The following is an 18,925-nucleotide window of genomic DNA, read 5'->3' as shown; positions in this document are numbered from 1 at the left end:
TAAACTTATTGTTGAAGAAAAAGAAAAAATAATATATTGTCCAGGCCTATTGGTAATGCACTCACCAATCCTCACAAACACCCGCCCTTTGTGTCCTTAGTGGGCCACCATACCTGTGAGTCCAGTAGCTTCCAGTGCCACACTGGTCACTGTATCCCCCAACGCTGGGTGTGTGATGGAGATGATGACTGTCAGGACGGTTCTGATGAAGACCCCAGACAATGTGGTAAGTACACACACTGAATAGCAGCACAACTTCAATCAAAAAGAGAAGGAACAGTGCACCAAAACTAGCCGGGCATACAGCTCCAAAAGTACATTCAATTTAGGAATAGTAAACATGACACAACAGAACACAAGTGCTGGCATCATTCTCCTTTTAAGGATAATTTTTCACACTCTCACGTTCACATATACAGTACACGTTCGCAGACACACACACGTCACGTACATACACACGATCACACGCACACATGCTCGCACGCACTCACTCACTTACTCACTCAAACACACAGAAGGAGTAAGGAGTGACAGAATAGGAACGGCAATAACCTGATTTTAAAACATGACAGTTGTGTCTGCTGTACACAATATTTTGGTGCATTGGAGATGATCAGGTGAGAGTGACGCATTATTATTAATACTATGTCGGCTCAGGTTGACCTAGTGTTCATCTGACAATAAACTGGTGCTGGTGAATCTGTACCACCACTAATAACATTGTAATCACGATGGAACGTGGAAAATGTATCCTATCATTGACTGTAACACGGTGTGCATTGTTGTGTTTGTTGCAGTGGGGGAGCGTTGCATGGGATTTCTCTGCCCCAACGGGACATGTCTGCCGACCACAGCCCACTGCAACAGCATACAGGACTGCCCAGGGGGCGCTGATGAGCAGAATTGCGGTAAGCGAGGCAGTGTTGAGGTCAACTGGATGTCGTGTTGTCACAGAGGGAAATCAGCATTAGAAATGATGATGATGAAAACAAAATAACCGGTGGAAAATGGAGAACACACTTGGTGACTTAAATGAAGTCAAAGGTGAATTAAATGTCAACAATACCCAACAATACATCTGTGTGTGTGTGTGTGTGTGTGTGTGTGTGTGTGTGTGTGTGTGTGTGTGTGTGTGTGTGTGTGTGTGTGTGTGTGTGTGTGTGTGTGTGTGTGTGTGTGTGCGTGCGTGTGCGTGCGTGCGTGCGTGCGTGTGTGGTCCTCCAGATCCACTGTGCACACGCTACATGGAGTTTGTGTGTAAGAACCGTGCTCAGTGCTTGTTCCAGTCTCTGGTGTGCGATGGGACCAAGCACTGCGAGGATGGCTCTGATGAGGACCCCGCCTTCGCCGGCTGTGGTGGGCATTCACACATTACATCACACCGAATGAACACATTAACATTTCTGTTGCATATGCTGTATAGACCATTATACATCCAAGTACTGAGTAGTTCCCACTGCTAGAGGTATTAACTTTAACTGTAACCCAATTCTTGTCAAGTCAAACCTAAAATAGCCCTTGTAAATTTGTAATACTGATTTCATTGGGGGATTCCCTCTTGTATAAATGCACATACACATGGAAAGAATTGCTGCATATTTCTTGTAAAACATGGAGATGCCGTCTGTGTTCGCAGCCACGCCGTCTGAGTTTGGTAAAGTGTGTGACGCATACACGTTTCAATGTGCAAACGGCGTTTGTGTGAGTCTGGAGTGGAAGTGCGACGGCATGGACGACTGCGGTGACTACTCTGATGAAGCCAACTGTGGTAAGACCCTCCCACATCCTGGTCAAATGATATTGTCCTTTTTTGTGTCTGATCTATTTGTCCAAGTGCCATGATAGATTTTCACATTATTCATGGCTTATATCATTTTCTGGTCATTATCGTGTAGCCATGAACTTATGTTGTGTGTTTGTGTGTGTTTTAGCCTCTCCCACTGAGGTTCCAGGTTGTTCCAGGTATTTCCAGTTCGAATGCAGGAACGGCCGTTGTGTTCCAACATGGTGGAAATGTGATGGAGAGAACGACTGTGGTGACTGGTCTGATGAAGCACAGTGCACAGGTGCACACACACACACACACACACACACACACACACACACACACACACACACACACACACACTCTGACACACACTATGTCCGATGCGACATGTTGTGATCTTGTAGATTTAAGATTTGCTGTCTTGACTATTCTTTTGATTTGTTTGAAAGAAAATGATCTTTGTAATTTGTACTTTTGACTAGTATTTTTAAAAACATGTACTATTGATTACTTGAGTGTTTTTAAAATTACTACTCCAGTACTTTTATCTCAAGTAAAGATTTTACAAGAGAAACTTTCACTTTCACTTATATTATTCAAGTCATATTTGACCAGGAGCATCTATACTTGAAGTGAAGTACTGGTGTTGAGTACTCGGTCCACCACTGGTCTTCCTACATTCTGAAGCTGTGTTGTGACTCTTCCAGGAGGCGTCACCCCTCACACGGTGGCCCCGGGCCCCTCCACCTGCGCTGCTAACCGCTTCCACTGTGGCTCTGGAGCCTGCATCATCAACACATGGGTGTGTGACGGCTACGCTGACTGCCCTGATGGCAGTGATGAGCTGGGCTGTCCTACTGGTACGTTTTATTCACTACTGTTCAGTTCAGTTCAAACTCCCACCGTCCACTTTACACCAGTGCACAACATTTGAATTGGGACCATAAATAAGCTCTTGATGGTCCCAGTGATATACATCTGTACTCACCAGCACCAGGAAATGGGACAGCGACCCTGGCCCCCGCCCCCACCCACGCTGTGCCTCCACACCCCTCCCCCGGGCACTGTGCCAGGGGACAGTTCTTATGCCGCCGCCCCCCACTCTGCATTCCTGAGTGGCAGCGCTGTGACGGACACACACACTGTCAGGATGGATCTGATGAGACACACTGCCGTGAGTAATACACACACACACACACACACACACGCAACTTTGAAAGCCTTTTTCTCAGAACTTCAGTTATCAGAATCACATGCAACTACGAAGTGTTCTTTCTAAAACTGAGCGGTCAATCTATGGAAGTAATTTTGTGGCTATGATCCTCTGCATTTTTGCAACTCTAAAAGTTGCTGCATTTGTACAGACAATAGTTTGTGTCCAGACTTCATATGTCATATCGCTTAATTTTTCAGTCTGTATCTTTCGGCCTTCATGATCTCCCTTAGAAATTAACCTGTCCACTCTGTTGTTCTCTGGGCTGCAGCGACCCGTGGTCCACTGGCGTGTGTGAACGGGACACGCTGTGCGGACGGAGAGGCCTGTGTGTTGAACAGCGAGAGGTGCGATGGCTTCCTGGACTGTTCTGACCACAGCGACGAGGACAACTGCACCTGTAAGTCGTTTTAAACCAGCGTTTCTGTCACATGTTAGGACAAAGGAGAGCTTCATGGAAAAACAAGACAAACATTTTGTACAGTGTAAAGCCATTTGAGAATCACTGATCTTCCCAGAACATGATTGCTCAAGTAGTCAACAGTATGTGGTATTGAAGTTTTGTATTGAGAGCAGTGCAATACTGCCACCTGTTGGTTGCTATTGGGTTTGTCAGGTTGGTTTGTTATGCAGAAATAAATAGCAGGCTGCTCCAGAACTAATGTAGTGCTGTTTTTGACACATTAGTGAACCACCCTCCTCCTCCTCATGGTGTTAGCTTCTTGTACAGATAACAGAGCTATTTCTGAAGATTTATATTATGCTGCATGCCAGTGTCCCACATCAAAAATAGCTGATTTACAAGCATGTACTGCTGCTATTACAGGTGAGCTATGAAGTGTTCTTCAAGCCTAAATCTCTGTGTTTACCCCCTCCCCCCTCACACACACACACACACGCTCGCTCGCACACACGCTCGCTCGCACACACACACACACACACACACACACACACACACACACACACACTGTACGCAGCGGACAGCCTGGCTTATAAGGTGCAGAACTTACAGTGGAAGGCAGACTTCTCTGGTGCTGTCACCCTGACCTGGTCACGACCCAAGAACCTTCCACTGGACTCCTGCTACTTCCTCATCTACTACAGGTAGGCCAACACACATTAACCACATCACCTCTTTTTGAACTTTGGCTATTTAATGTGACACATTGTGAACTTGTAGATCTGCTATTTTCAAAAGATTTTTACACAACTTTTTGCGACCGTCAGGGAGCAGTTTACTATGAAAACCTCCACCGGCCGTCCGTCCGTCCGTCCGTCCGTCCGTCCGTCACACGTCACACGTGACCATCAACAAACGTCACACCTTTGTTGATGTTTAAATCGAAGAGTCTTGGTCAAATACTTCTGTTGGTTTCTGCACTGATCATTTATACAATTCAGCTGTGTTTGCTCGTGTCATCATGATGAGGTCATAAATCAGCCATGCCCAAATATAGATTTTACGGGTTTACATGCTTACTCAGTTATTCGTTATGTGAAAGTCCTATGACGTCTATGATATCTGACATCATCATACATACATTCCCTTTTATGCCCATAAATGGAGATCCCCTCTGTAGAACCAGCCACTGACATCACTGTAATGTCAGGGGAACCAAATCCCTTTTATGCCCATATATGGAGATCCCTGTGATGCCAGGGGAACCAAATCCCTTTTATGCCCATATATGGAGATATGGAGATCCCCGTGTTGCCAGGGTAACCAAATCCATTTTATGCCCATATATGGAGATCCCTGTGATGCCAGGGGAACCAAATCCCTTTTACGCCCATATATGGAGATCCCTTATGTCATCAATATTAAGCCCATATCTGTGAATATCTTTGGGTACCAGATGTCTCCATATATGGTTAAATGGTCCGATATACATCACTGGCCAGAAGACCAAGAAATGGTGCAACCTCGCCCTTTGCTTTTCTCCCTTAGGCATCTTACTGGTAGGTAGTTTAATGAGGAATGCAGTATGGTGGTAGGTAGGTAGTTATGGCCTTTGATGTAAGATTTTCACTTTCTAGGATAACTATATTTGCTATTCCCAGATGATGCCCTTTTAGGGTACCCCTCATGCCCATATATGGAGATCCCCAGGCTTTACTAATTAACATAAGTTTTATGCCCATATATGGAGATCATTGTCCCAATGTCATCAGATATATGGGCATAAATGGACACAGGCAAACTAGATGGGCTGTATGGATATCCAGATGTGTGATGTAAGTGTTTTATTCCAAATGTGGCACCCCACAGACATATTTCCAGAAACAAAATCCCTTTCATGCCCATATATGGAGATTTCTGATGTCATCAATCCCAGGCCCTGTAAAAAACATGGTTGCTATGGTAAACAGTTGGTTGCTAGGGTAAACAGTTGGTTGCTAGGGTAAGAAAACATGGTTGCTATGGTAAACAATTGGTTGCTAGGGTAAACAGTTGGTTGCTAGGGTAAAAAAAACATGGTTGCTGTGGTAAAAAGTTGGTTGCTAGGGTAAACAGTTGGTTGCTAAGGTAAAAAACATGGTTGCTATGGTAAACAGTTGGTTAGTAGGGTAAACCTTCAATGATTTTGACATCTTGTTACTAATCTGTCGGTAGATAATGCCGGTCTTATATAAGGGTCATTTGTGTACGGTGTGATGTCATACTGATGTCAGCAGTGTGACAGGAGATAAGCGACCAACGGTCGCTTATCTCCCGATTAGGGAGTCTTACTGGTAATTTTGGTGCTTTATGTATATTTTGAAGCCAATACTTTTGTACTCTTAAATACCGTAATACCGGCAATATTTCTACTTTTATTGAAGTATAACCTTCCACCACTGTGCTCCAGGCTTGTGGGCTCCCCACAGTGGACCAGCATGGACACCCACAGCAACAAGAGCACCTACTCCCTCACTGTCTTGAGGCCAGACACCACCTACCAGGTGAAGGTTCTCACCCAGTGCCTCAGCAAGATCCATAAAACCAACGAAGTTCTGACTGTCAGGACGCCAGAGGGACGTAAGTATAGCTGTTAAACACATCTTTGTAATAGTACTGTAACTTACTACTATTGTTAATACTTTAGCTAGTACTAGGCTAGCACAGTATTACTATTAATACTACTACTATTACTGACATTACCGTTATTCATCCTCTGTGTGTGTGTGTGTGTGTGTGTGTGTGTGTGTGTGTGTGTGTGTGTGTGTGTGTGTGTGTGTGTGTGTGTGTGTGTGTGTGTGTGTGTGTGTGTGTGTGTGTGTGTGTGTGTGTGTGTGTGTGTGTGTAGTACCAGACCCTCCCAGGAACCTGCAGTTGTCATGTGACAGTGGGAAGGAGGGAGTGGTGGACGTTTCCTGGAGTGCTCCTGATAAATCACACGGCCTTGTCAGAGAGTACATAGTAAGAGCAACACAAACACACGCACATCAGGGATGGGAAGGTATACCATATTCAAATTTACTTAATCATACGCACATCTACAAAGGCCATTGGGCCAAAAAGACTTAACATTTTCAAAGGTAGCACATGCACTCCCGCTGCATTGTAAAGGCAACTTTATTTGAATAAGTTTGACAAGGTTTTGATATTCAGGTTAGGAACTGAGCCTTGGTAAAGTTGCCTTTACCACTTTACCATGCAGTTCGAGTGCTACATGTCTGAAATATATGCTGTACCATATTATAATTTATTGTGGTAGAAAACACCTATGATTATAGAGCACTGACATCACATGACTCCCCTGGGTCACAGTTCTTACATGATCAGGATCATGATTAAAAAGAATGTCTATGGGATTTTTAAATGGGGAAAACACTCCTGTGATCCAGCGAACATTGATTTGATGTCAGTACTTAAGTACTCCATTGCATTGCCAAGAATTCAAATGTATCGTACGTGTGCGTGTGCTTGTGCGTTTGTGTGTCAGGTGGAGTACAGTGAACGTGGTGGGGTCGAATGGACGTCACAAAGAAGTACCAGCTTCAGCACTGAGATCAAAGACCTGCAACCCAACAAAATGTACCAAGTCAGAGTAAGTACGCACACACACACACACACACACACACACACACACACACACACACACACACACACACACACACACACACTCTATACATCCAACCATAATGGAATGCAATTTTTTCTCCCTGCTGTACTGAAAATGCATTTAATCTAGACCCAAAACCAAAACGGTACGGTAACAGTGTGTTTGATTGGTTAATTGAACAGGTTGCTGCGGTGACCAGTCGTGGCGAAGGCAACTGGACTGAAGTTAAATCCATCACTCCCAAAAAAGGTAAGAGGCATCAGTGTGTGTATGTACATCACTCATTTTATCCTTATGTGAAGGTTGACTATCTCTGACTGACCTTCTCTCTCTGTCTCTCTCTCTCTCTCTCTCTCTCTCTCTCTCTCTCTCTCTCTCTCTCTCTCTCTCTCTCTCTCTCCAGCTCTCCCTCCCCCGTCCGTCATTGTGGACAGTGTCACCAATGACTCCATGAGCCTCTCCTTCAGCTTCAACTCCCAGTATGAGGTCAGACACTGATCCTGAGTCTGTTAGTCATGGTTTGATCCAATCATCCCCACTCGTCCATTCATTAATTCAGAACCGTATGCTGCACTGTAATGTAATGTCATTTTCCTGTTCTGCCCTGGATTTGAACCCTGGTCTCTTGTGCAAGTGTTTTTTACCACTGTGCTAATAGAGCTTCCCAGCTTGCTCTGGGGACAAATTGAATTCTGACCTTCAGGTCACAAATGGTGTCACACCAGAAAAAGCAGTGTGTCAAAATTGCGTACAACTCTTGTGTCGGTCAGGTGAAGCAGTATGTGGTGGTTTTGTCCTGGCTGTTCGACGCCCACGCCAAGGAGAGCCGAAACTACACGGTCAGAGACAGGATCCTTAAAGGTGAGCTGTGATGACACAGAACAAACATGCAGGAAGGACAGCTTAGCACAGGGGTTTTCAACGTTTTCAGGCCAAGGACCCCTTAGTTGTGAGACAGATGAAGCAGGGACCCCCACAACCTTTTCATAGATTCCATATAGTTTCATTGTTTGACAGCACAATCATCAGTGTATTTTGGATTCATGTCAATTTGTGTTTTCAGATATTTAAAAGGGAAGACCACCCATTTTCAATATTGAAATATGTCATTAATATACCTTAGAGGAGTTGTGTGGAAATAGAAAAGAAGTTCCCCCCCTTCTGTGTTGCCTAGAACTGGAGGATTGATTTTGGGGTTTGTATTGTAAAGTACAATGTGTGATGTCATCAAGTTGTACTTTACAATACAAACCCCAAAATCAATCCTCCAGTTCTAGGTAACACAGAAGAGGGGGAACTTTTTTTCTATTTCCACACAACTCCTCTAAGGTATATTAATGACACAGTTCAATATTGAAAATGGGTGGTCTTCCCCTTTAACCACTTGAACCATCAATACTTAATAAACTTGACCTTTCATTCTGTACTTAACCTGCTATTTTTCTCATCTACACGAAACCTCTTTGCCAAAAATAGCTGATCTACAAGCTCGTTGTGAGCTTGTAAATCTGCTATTTTGGCAAAAGTTCTCTGAATATGGACACTAGAGTTCAAGTGGTTAATATAAAAAAGGGGGGGAAAGGTGCTATTGCTCAGTTTTGGAGGACCCCCTGTAGTAACCCTGAGGGACCCCCTATTGGTTGGTTTAGCATGCAGGAAGGGACAAAATGGCTGACATTTCTATGATGTGTGCTGCCACAGCTTCCAGTCTGACAGCGGGGACGGTCTATGAGGTGGCGGTGTGGGCCCACACTAGCGTGGGCGACAGCCCCACTGCCCTGTCCCTCCAGCAGACCCTGGGGAGCCAGCCAGAACGCCCCCTCCTGAAAGCCCGCGCCATCAACCAGACCATCGTTGACTGCAGCTGGACCACCAAGGGGATCCCTGCACAGGTACCACAGACACGCACGCAGGCGCACACACACCTGCCTGCCACACACACACCAGGATAGACATACACAGACGAGTAGGTTTAGTTGAGTATGCCAGACACATCACAGTCCGTAAAGGTTTCCCTGTTGTACTGGAACACTTCATATTGTCACACCGTGGTTCTTCGTGGCCCTGAACTCCTCCTTTCTTCTGTTAGTTGGTTAAACAAGGTCAATTTGAAAACGGTCTTTCCTCAAAATCAATCGACCTTACAATCCCACCTTCAGACCTGTCAATAGACCCTGAGATGTCCACAATACACGAACATTTATATTTCTTGTATTGTGTATTGTGTGAACTTGCGACTTGCCATTTTGTTTTATGCTAACTGTGTGTGTGTGTGTGTGTGTGTGTGCGTGTAGGTGTATGGTGTGTTTTACGCCACCTCTTTCCTGGACCTGTACCGCAGTCCCCGCTCTATCAACAGCAGCAGTCTGAGTGTGATGGTGACGGTGGAGAGCGATGAGCAGTACCTCTTCCTGGTAACCCTCCTTTCATTCACACATCAGACCACACTCACTGCCTTCTTGTCCACAGACGGCATTTTGGCACTGTGTGCCAAAAATACAAAACTTGTTGCTGTCCTAATTGTGTCCTGTGTGTGTGTGTGTGTGTGTGTGTGTGTGTGTGTGTGTGTGTGTGTGTGTGTGTGTGTGTGTGTGTGTGTGTGTGTGTGTGTGTGTGTGTGTGTGTGTGTGTGTGTGTGTGTGTGTGTGTGTGTGTGTGTGTGTGTGTCCGTCCTTAGGTGCGTGCCATCTCTCCGTTTCTTGGTCCTCCATCTGACTATGCCGTGGTGAAGATGATCCCCAATGAGAGGCTGCCGCCCCGAAACCTCCACCGTGTCCACGTGGACAAAACTCAGGCCGTGTTGAAATGGCAACCGCCTTATGACGCCCCAACCTCTAATCTGGTAACACCTCTCATACATGAGATGAGCCCTAAGGGGATTTTTTTTTTAATCCATTCAATCGGGGAAAGCATCTGTCATTTTAGATTTGAGCTATAACTGTTACGATTTCAATGACATTTCTTTTGATCAGGTTAAACATGGGATAGGATATAAATTGATGAGGTCAATTAAATTGAGCCTCTGCATTGGTTTTCGATAACTTTACCTGAAACGATAATAATATTATAATTTATATCTGCAAAGTAACTATGATCCCGTTCATAGGAAAACTTTACTGGAAGAAAATGGAGAGGCAATAATGGAGCAAAAAGTGTGCTCAAAAACATACTGAAAGTTGTTTTTTTCTTTTTCTTCAGACATATGCCATCCATGTGAGGGATGTGATCCGTAAGTCTGAGCTGGACTACAAGCTGAGCACCCGAAACAACACAGTGGAGTATGTGCTGAAAGGCCTGGAGCCTGGAGGTCTATACAGCGTCTCTGTGCGCCTGCGCAACATGAGCAAGGAGGCCAGCTTCACCCTGAGTACAGGTGAGACCACCCAGAAGATGGAAGGTCCATTCAACATTCGTGTGAAACATCACATTTAGCATAGGAATCTGTGGAGCGAAACGTCGGTGGTGTAACCGAAGTTCTTCCTCTCGCTCCAGTCCCACTGCCTGCTCCTGAAGCTCTGAAGATCCTGACCGAGAAAGACCACGTGTTCCTGTTCTGGAAGAGTCTGGCCGTCAAGGATAAAGGCTTCAACGAGAGCAGGGTGAGAGAGTAGCTACTGAACAACAGCCATCGGGTAACTCTAACCAGAACAGGGACATGACATGACATGACATGACATGACATGACATGACATGACATGACATGACATGACATGAACATGTTTGAGAACCGCTGCCTTAAGCAACGCTCAGACCAGAGCATCATTTGCTTTGCTTTACAACAAGGTCCATGGTGCCATGGCATTGGTCCGAAGGTTCATTAGTCCGAAGGTTCATTAGTCCGAATTTGTTAAGAATACTATGCCTAACCCTAACCCTAACCTCAGTAACCCTAACTAAATTCGTACTAATGAACCTTCGGACTAATGAACCTTCAGACTTATGGGTAGTCCCCAGGTCCACCACAGCATTCCCTCTGAATGACTAGGATTGACCACTCAGTCTTTGATATTATAATATGAGTTTGTTTATTTATTTATTATGTTTACAGTAACATTCTCTTCATGTTCAATCAGATTCCATGTAAACTGCCAGTCTAGACATTTCTTTTATTCATATGTGAGCACAGGTGCTTTAACGTAACGCGTGTCTGTCTGTCTCTCTGTCTGTCTGTGTGTGTGTGTGTGTGTGTGTGTGTGTGTGTGTGTGTGTGTGTGTGTGTGTGCACACGCTTGTGCACGTGTAGGGCTACGAGGTGCACGTCCACGACAGCGTGACCAACCAGTCGTTGTTCCTGGGCAACACCACAGAGACGTACTTCCGCATCAACAGCCTTCTAGTGGGACACAACTACACCTTCTCTGTGCAGGCCCGCTGTCTGCTGAATGGACAGCTGTGTGGAGAGCCTGCCCTCCTGCTGTACGACCAGCTGGGAACAGGTACTGATGATACTGGAGCCTCTCCCATAGGGAATGCTTTTATTTCCTATCTGTTGATTACTTAAATGCTTGCATCCTAGGCATGGATGGGATGTTCATTATCTATCCGTCATCCTACCGCATTAATGATATACTCCTATTTATAGATCCGCGCCGACAGCATGTCAAATTATTATTATTTCCCTGGCGTTTGTTTTCTTAGTTGTGAGATCACAGAAATGCAAGGTTTAACAATTTTACTCAACCCTGTCTTCGGCAGGGTTAATTTCTCCCTTTTTTTCTTTTTAAATTGTTTGTTCTATCTCATTATAGCAGCGTTTGCCTCCACTGTTTTTTTTTTTAGGTGGAAGGACTCCTTGCTGGCATAACACGTGTAGTAGGCGGCTAATTTGTGCCTGGTGGAAAATGACGTAATATTAAAGTACTACAAAGGCATGCATGCTGAGATTTTGTGCTTTTTAAAAGCTATAATAGGCCTATCAATAATTTATTAGTTATTTCACCCACGGTTTATCCAAAAATGGTTAATAATCATATATAGGGGGACATTTGGCAAAAACATATCTACAAGCTCACAAGACTTCGCATTGCGGTGCGTTGTCAGCTTATAGATTGGCTATTCAGCTAAGCGATTTGACTTCGGTCAATGAAGTATAAAGGTTTTAACCACTTCAACCCCTGCATTCGCCAAAAATAGCAGATCTACAAGCTCACAACACATCACAACACTTTAAGCCCTGATCAGCTGTTTCTGTTGAAGATATTTGGTGTGTAGATGGGGGGGAAAAAGCGGTCAGAGTACAGTTACAACTCCTCTTCACTAAGACTAGAGGGTTTAACTGTCTTCTCGTTCCAGGGGCCAGTGATGCATCCCGCAGTGAAGGCCAGTCAGGGGACATGGCAGCCGTGGTGGTTCCCGTTCTGTTCCTCCTGTTGCTGGGTGTGTGCGGTGGCATGGGGGCGCTCTACATGCGGCACAGGCGCCTGCAGAACAACTTCACCGCCTTTGCCAACTCCCACTACAACTCACGCCTGGGCTCTGCTATCTTCTCCTCTGGAGATGAGCTGGGTGAGACATCAGTTTCACAAACATTTAACATGTTTACAGACTCACTAGCATAGGTTATGTATGTATAATTATACACCTTTGAGATATGAGACTTAATCTTAATTTGTAACAGGTCAAATTGGCACTCTCAATTGGAGTGCATTGAAGTTCTCTAATGTATATATAATACATATAATATATATATATATATATATACCAGTAAGACTCCCTAATCGGGAGATAAGCGACCGTTGGTCGCTTATCTCCACAAATAGGCCAAAAGTTTGTTTTACCAATTATCAAGACATACGGGCAGTTGACAGTTTGCCATGGTTACTCATTGAAGTTGAATCTCCATATATGGAGATAACCTACGCATCACACTAAGTCTGACCTCACCAGACCATATTTGGGCATGAGCAACTTATGTCTCCATATATGGAGATATGATGACATCACACAGTCCTCAGCCGATGATGTGGCGTGATGTCATACAATACACAAACGAGCCATACAGTATAAAGGGGCAATTCTTGCCAGGAAAGAAGCATTTCTTCGACTCAGACCTTATCGCCAGGGTTGGCTTATAGCAGCTGTCGGTAGGACCATATATGGATTCTGTTAGTGTGGATCTCCTAACAGGGCATCATCTGGGATACAATCCCTTTTATGCCCATATATGGAGATCCCTAACAGAATCCCTTTCATGCCCATATATGGAGATCCCTAACAGAATCCCTTTTATGCCCATATATGGAGATCCCTAACAGCATCCCTTTTATGCCCATATATGGAGATCACTAACAGCTAACAGAATCCCTTTTATGCCCATATATGGAGATCCCTAACAGAATCCCTTTTATGCCCATATATGGAGATCCCTAACAGAATCCCTTTTATGCCCATATATGGAGATCCCTAACAGAATCCCTTTTATAACCATATATGGAGATCCCTAACAGAATCCCTTGTATGCCCATATATGGAGATCCCTAACAGAATCCCTTTTATGCCCATATATGGAGATCCCTAACAGAATCCCTTTTATGCCCATATATTATGGAGAAATCCCTGCTCTGAGTATCTGACATCAGTGTGATGTCACCTGTTTATGCCCATATATGGAGATCCCTGCTCTGCGTATCTGGTTGCTATGGTAAACAGTTGGTTGCTAGGGTAAAAAAACATGGTTGCTATGGTAAACAGTTGGTTGCTAGGGTAAACAGTTGGTTGCTAGGGTAAAACCATGGTTGCTAAGGTGGTTGCTAACGTACACTAACAGACCAGCAACAACAGACTGTTGCCACAGCAACGTACACAAAGGTTTGTGTACACATGTGGTGTGATGTCATACTGATGCGGAGATATGAGCAGGGCAAAGGTGTGACGTGTGACGTGTGACGGACGGACGGACGGACGGCCGGTGGAGGTTTTCATAGTAAACTGCTCCCTGACGGTCGCAATTATACATATATATACATATATATATATATGTATGTATGTATGTATGTATGTATGTATGTATGTATGTATATATATATATATATATATATATATATATATATATATATATATATATATATATATATATATTTATTTATTTTTTGACCTGTATGACGACCAGTTGATCATGCCTTGCAAGAGTGGTTCTCAAAGTTGGGTCCGAGGGAGTTCCAGGGGGTACCCAGTTAAATTATTGGTAGGAGCCAAATAGACCCTTAGAGCTCTGTAACACAGTGAGTGTGCAAGTGAAACCAACAGGTTCATTTGGTTCCATTTAAGTCTCAGACACACACAGAGGATTTTCCCTAGGATTTAAAAGAGATTGTGTGAAATGCGGCATCCATGTGCTAATGTACCATACGTACATTATATCAGACTGAGGGTCCTTGGAAGTTAAAAAGATTGAGGACTGCAGCCTTACAACATGTGACACCTAAAATGTCCTTATTGAATACCTTCGTGGTGTTTCTCTCCAGGTGATGATGATGAAGACGCACCGATGATCAGCGGCTTCTCAGACGACGTTCCCATGGTGATTGCATAACAAGACCCCCCCTCCCCCCTCTACTGATAACACGGTAGGACGGGGGACAAGACCAGTGTGTCCACTGTCTCCTAACTCTGAAGAAAGGAAACCAACAAGAGCAGCAGGGGGAGAAAAACTAATGAAAGAGATATTTTTCAAATATACGATGCACTTTTTTGGATGCGCAATAACTTATTTTTTTATGATATAATATATATGTGGTGAAAAAAGGACTGGGGCAAAATAGATAAAAAAAGAGGCGGACGCTGAAGCCAAACTGTGAAGGATTTGGGTTTGTGGAGATTGCCAGGGATAGAAAGACTGTTTGTAATGCAAACTCACTGTTCATAGTAGTTGAGTAGTTCATAGTTTGTTGCTTAAAGCCAAAATTAGCATCCAGCAACCGGAACATAGAATGCAAAAAATAAAAACACACACGTTAAATGGTACACATATAGATGTATAATGTACTATACACCGTATGTACGTTAGAAGATATTGGACCGATACATTGGTATAGTACACACTTGTTTGCAAGACTTAGAGAACTGTTGCAACATTGTTTACAAACTGTAGTAGAATATGGATTTGTTATTTGTCTCTTCAAATGATCCCACTGTCTATGAGCTGTAATCACAGTGACAGTCGAGTAACGCACCCACAATTAGAATTGGATTGTTGACACTGTGCAGTGTCCACGTGTTTGTAAACCACCAGTGCAGAGCTACGTATATGACCCAACGCGCGTACATGCTAACGCCTACAAGCTCTCTGTAGGAATGTTCAAGTTGATGGAAAAAAACTCCTCATATCATTTCTATCAATATTCGGGACAGCTGGTTATGTAAATATTGAATTTGATCGTGTCCTGTTACTTGTAATGCTATACCATATCTTTCTGTGTGTTTTGGCTTTTCGTTGGTCAGGACCGCGGGAACACTTAATTGTCTGCACTGCTTCACCATAATTGTAGTTCTGGAATGTTTGAGGAAGTGTGTATGGGCTTCTCAGGGAACTGTGTGTAACTGGCCACTGTCACCAGATATTAGACCAGTGTTTCCTAACTGGTTTCACACTGGGACCCATGTTTGTTTTTGCACTGACTTTGAAGTCAGACACCAATGTATGAAATATTCTCTGCTGAAGTCATTCCTTTTTTCATTTTCTTTTTTACCCTATAAGAATATTCCACAACCCTCTGCTGGGTCCTAGCCTACAGGTTAAGAAACACTGGCTTAGACACGAGTTACTCTTGGATTGGTACACAGCCTCTGCACAGATCCTGGAGCAGCTTTACATGTGATGGCTCATAAACAGAGAATTTTGAATGGCATTAACTCATTTATATTTAGCTTTGTGGGCTTACTGAGTTTAGCTCCCAAAGATGGTGATCTTTGGGATAAAGATCATGGATAATGAGAAGACATTTCTCCAATGTGTCTGACAGCAGTACGATTCAATAGGATGCTGATTATAAACTCTGATCCCCACCCCCTCACAGTTTGTATTTGAACTTACTGTTACATGATGGTAAATGTGCCAAGATTAAGAGACGTTTTTGGAAAGAAAGGAATCTTTTCTTCTGATCTTTCCACCTCTCATCCCCACTGTGTTGTCCACCAACTGAAATATGTATATTTTGTCTTTTATTTGGGGCCGTTTGACTCAATGAGGCAATCTGCTTTGCATTGAAATTTATTTTTTTGTCTTGTTTGTAAAGATGTATTCATGATTGTATTTTATATAAATGATTTTAGGGCATTGTCTGATGCAACGTGAACATTTGTGTCAATAGTACCCTCCCTCACACACATGCACCTACTGTATGCGTCACGCACACATATACACATACACACTTTTGCACCAGCAGCTTTGTAAAGCACCCATTCATCCTCAGCATGGTACTGAGATACTGTGTTTAATGGTATATGCAGACTAGCTTATACATTTATTATACCTAAGCTGGTATCCACACACAAAGTCACATTTTCTGACCTGGAATGACAGGACAAACCAGCATATTATCACTGTTTCTGGTCCATTTAATAGACCTGAAATCTGAAGGTGTACACCAACAAAAGCAGGCATCATAACAATTCAAATTTAACATTTTAAAAATAGGGTATTCGAACGGTTATCTGCTCAATGGGGAGCCTGGTGTCTCTGACCACCAGACCCCTTTTTTGTGTGAGGACCCAATTTTTTATCTGACCTGTTTTGTCTTTCCTCCCTCTGCCCATGGTTGCTTCTCTCCACAGTCACCTAATCCCCTCAACATTTGCATTTGTATTTTGTAGTTACTTAATTATGCTTAATGGTTGGAGTACATCTTCAAACGTGATGAGGGAACAGAACAGCAGGAGAGATTAGAGCCACTCTGTTATTAAATATTAAATGAGTCCATGTATTGAGTTGAATCGTTCCTTTGCGGTTGTGGCTCTTCTCTCATCAGCCCTTAGCTTTTTATCAATGCGTGACTAGGTGTTCATTCTCCTGCTACTTCATCGGTACTTCAGACCTGTTCAGGAGGTACTCAACAGTGGCGCGTGGTAAACCAGTCATGTTATGTTTCCGAGGGCCTTAAACCAGTGCATCAATGCTGTTCACTCTGTGAAGATTTAGTCTCTTTTGTTTTATTACAGGTGTTTGTTTTGCCACATATTGCCTTATTAGAAGAACACATTGGGTTTGTATGTACTGTACCTTGTGTAAAGATAAAACAAGTGCATGCATACACACATACTTTTTGGATCTATGTAAACACAAGGCTTTGGAAACAAGAGAATAGGTACTGAGAGGAATCATGGACAGTATCTTTTTTATTTTAACTGTTCCTTTTTACTGTTGGAACAGGCACATACCGTATGTAAGCTAGCCACTTACTGTCCTTGTTGTCCAGTTTTTACACGTGTATAACGCATGATTATCAGTTATTACGTGACCATTTCTTTGCTCCTGTCGTCCAAAATGTCAACTCTTTACTTTCTGTAAAATAGTATGCTTCAAAATGTTCTTTTGCACAGAAAATTATAATAGACATGATGACCATATCTGAAGGAGTTGATATCTTGCTTGCTTTTACTCGAGGGCTGAGAGGAAGTGAGATGTTATGAGGTGTTTTAAAAACCACTTGTACTGAAATAAACTTGCTGAAAACATTTGACCGTCTTCCCTTCAAGTGTGTTTTTTTCCACAGACAGGGATCTTTTGTGGATATTTTACAGGGTTAAATTCATTCAAATGCATCATGTAAATAGCAAGGTGCAGGAGCGTGCACCTGGCTCTTAAGGCAATAGGAGATGACACTTTTGCTTGTGAGCATGTAGATCTGCTATTTTTCAGTTCCAAGGGCCACAACAAACAGGCATAATTCGCCCATTGTGCCTGCTTCTATACAGGCTTTAAATGCTGATGAGAGGAGGAGGTAATCTGTTGCCTCCTTGTGCGATTTAACTACAACTTGTAATTATTATGAAAATATGCTACTTCAATTATGAATTTCAATGTGACTTAGGTCCTGTCTGGCCTATAAAGTGCTGCTCTACTTTAGCTAGGCCCTGCTTGGATTACCTGCACTCATTGACTCACTGATTGATACCTCGAACTGCTATCATGATTTTATTGTTCTATGTGTTTTATGTATTTGTGATACATGTCTGCTTTTATATATTTTGCTGTATACCAAATCGCCCCTCGGGGACAAACAAATAAATTAACTTCTTGACAAGGATCCTAATGGGCTCTCTTATGACTTTCTTGGTCACCTCCTCCCGCACCTCAACAGGCATTGTGGCTGACATCAGTACCACTTGAATGTCTCGTGGCAATTTCTTAATGTCAGCGATCTGATTCTCTAAACCCAGACTCAATATCTCATTGGCTTCATCCAAAACAAACATCTTCATTCGCTTAGGAGAGATGATTCTCCTGCTAAACATATCAGCTACCACAATAATGTGGGGAGCCTTGTCTTCAAGTTTCTGCATCGCCTTGTGGATATCAGTTCCTCCAATGCATGGCATGTTGCTCACATGTAGTCAGCCAAGGCTAGGATCACCTTCTGAATCTGCTGTGCCAGTTCCCTGACAGGACCAGGCCCTTAATAAGGCCTTTCATTTTCAACTTCTGCAGGATGGAGATGGTGAATGTTAGTCTTCCCTGTTACTGATTAGGCCTGGGCAGTGACATAATTAATGCAGGGGTCTTCAGCATCTTCAGGCCAAGGACCCCTTAGTTGAGAGAGAGAGATGAAGCAGGGAACCCATAACCTTTTCATAGATTAGTAGACTAGTAGTAAATAAAGTTTCCCCAGGACTATAATGTGTTGCCCTATTGGGACACCACACTAATAAATAAAAAAAGAAGATATACTAGTTGATGTTTTA

General features: G+C 43.3%; 1 protein-coding gene across 1 annotated transcript in view; it reads left to right on the top strand.

Annotated features, from left to right (window-relative positions):
- sorl1 (sortilin-related receptor, L(DLR class) A repeats containing) overlaps positions 1-17,696 on the top strand; it is a gene marked incomplete at its 5' end in the record, with an annotated part of 90,446 nt that extends 72,750 nt beyond the window's left edge. The window contains 23 exons of the mRNA XM_080731857.1: positions 101-226; positions 798-908; positions 1,225-1,356; positions 1,637-1,768; positions 1,932-2,066; positions 2,476-2,628; positions 2,760-2,942; positions 3,253-3,381; positions 3,959-4,085; positions 5,831-6,000; positions 6,269-6,381; positions 6,908-7,012; positions 7,210-7,276; positions 7,431-7,513; positions 7,798-7,888; positions 8,729-8,919; positions 9,322-9,441; positions 9,705-9,869; positions 10,226-10,400; positions 10,520-10,626; positions 11,271-11,463; positions 12,320-12,532; positions 14,491-17,696. Of these exons, the coding sequence (XP_080587983.1) occupies positions 101-226; positions 798-908; positions 1,225-1,356; positions 1,637-1,768; positions 1,932-2,066; positions 2,476-2,628; positions 2,760-2,942; positions 3,253-3,381; positions 3,959-4,085; positions 5,831-6,000; positions 6,269-6,381; positions 6,908-7,012; positions 7,210-7,276; positions 7,431-7,513; positions 7,798-7,888; positions 8,729-8,919; positions 9,322-9,441; positions 9,705-9,869; positions 10,226-10,400; positions 10,520-10,626; positions 11,271-11,463; positions 12,320-12,532; positions 14,491-14,558 (3,089 nt within the window). The 3' untranslated portion in view covers positions 14,559-17,696. The remainder of the gene's footprint in view (positions 1-100; positions 227-797; positions 909-1,224; positions 1,357-1,636; positions 1,769-1,931; positions 2,067-2,475; positions 2,629-2,759; positions 2,943-3,252; positions 3,382-3,958; positions 4,086-5,830; positions 6,001-6,268; positions 6,382-6,907; positions 7,013-7,209; positions 7,277-7,430; positions 7,514-7,797; positions 7,889-8,728; positions 8,920-9,321; positions 9,442-9,704; positions 9,870-10,225; positions 10,401-10,519; positions 10,627-11,270; positions 11,464-12,319; positions 12,533-14,490) is intronic.
- Positions 17,697-18,925: the final 1,229 nt, after the last annotated feature.

This window comes from Nannobrachium achirus, assembly GCF_963921795.1.
Source record: "Nannobrachium achirus genome assembly, chromosome: 8".
NCBI classification, from domain to species: Eukaryota; Metazoa; Chordata; class Actinopteri; order Myctophiformes; family Myctophidae; genus Nannobrachium; species Nannobrachium achirus.
This window is presented reverse-complemented; position numbering and strand designations above follow the sequence as displayed.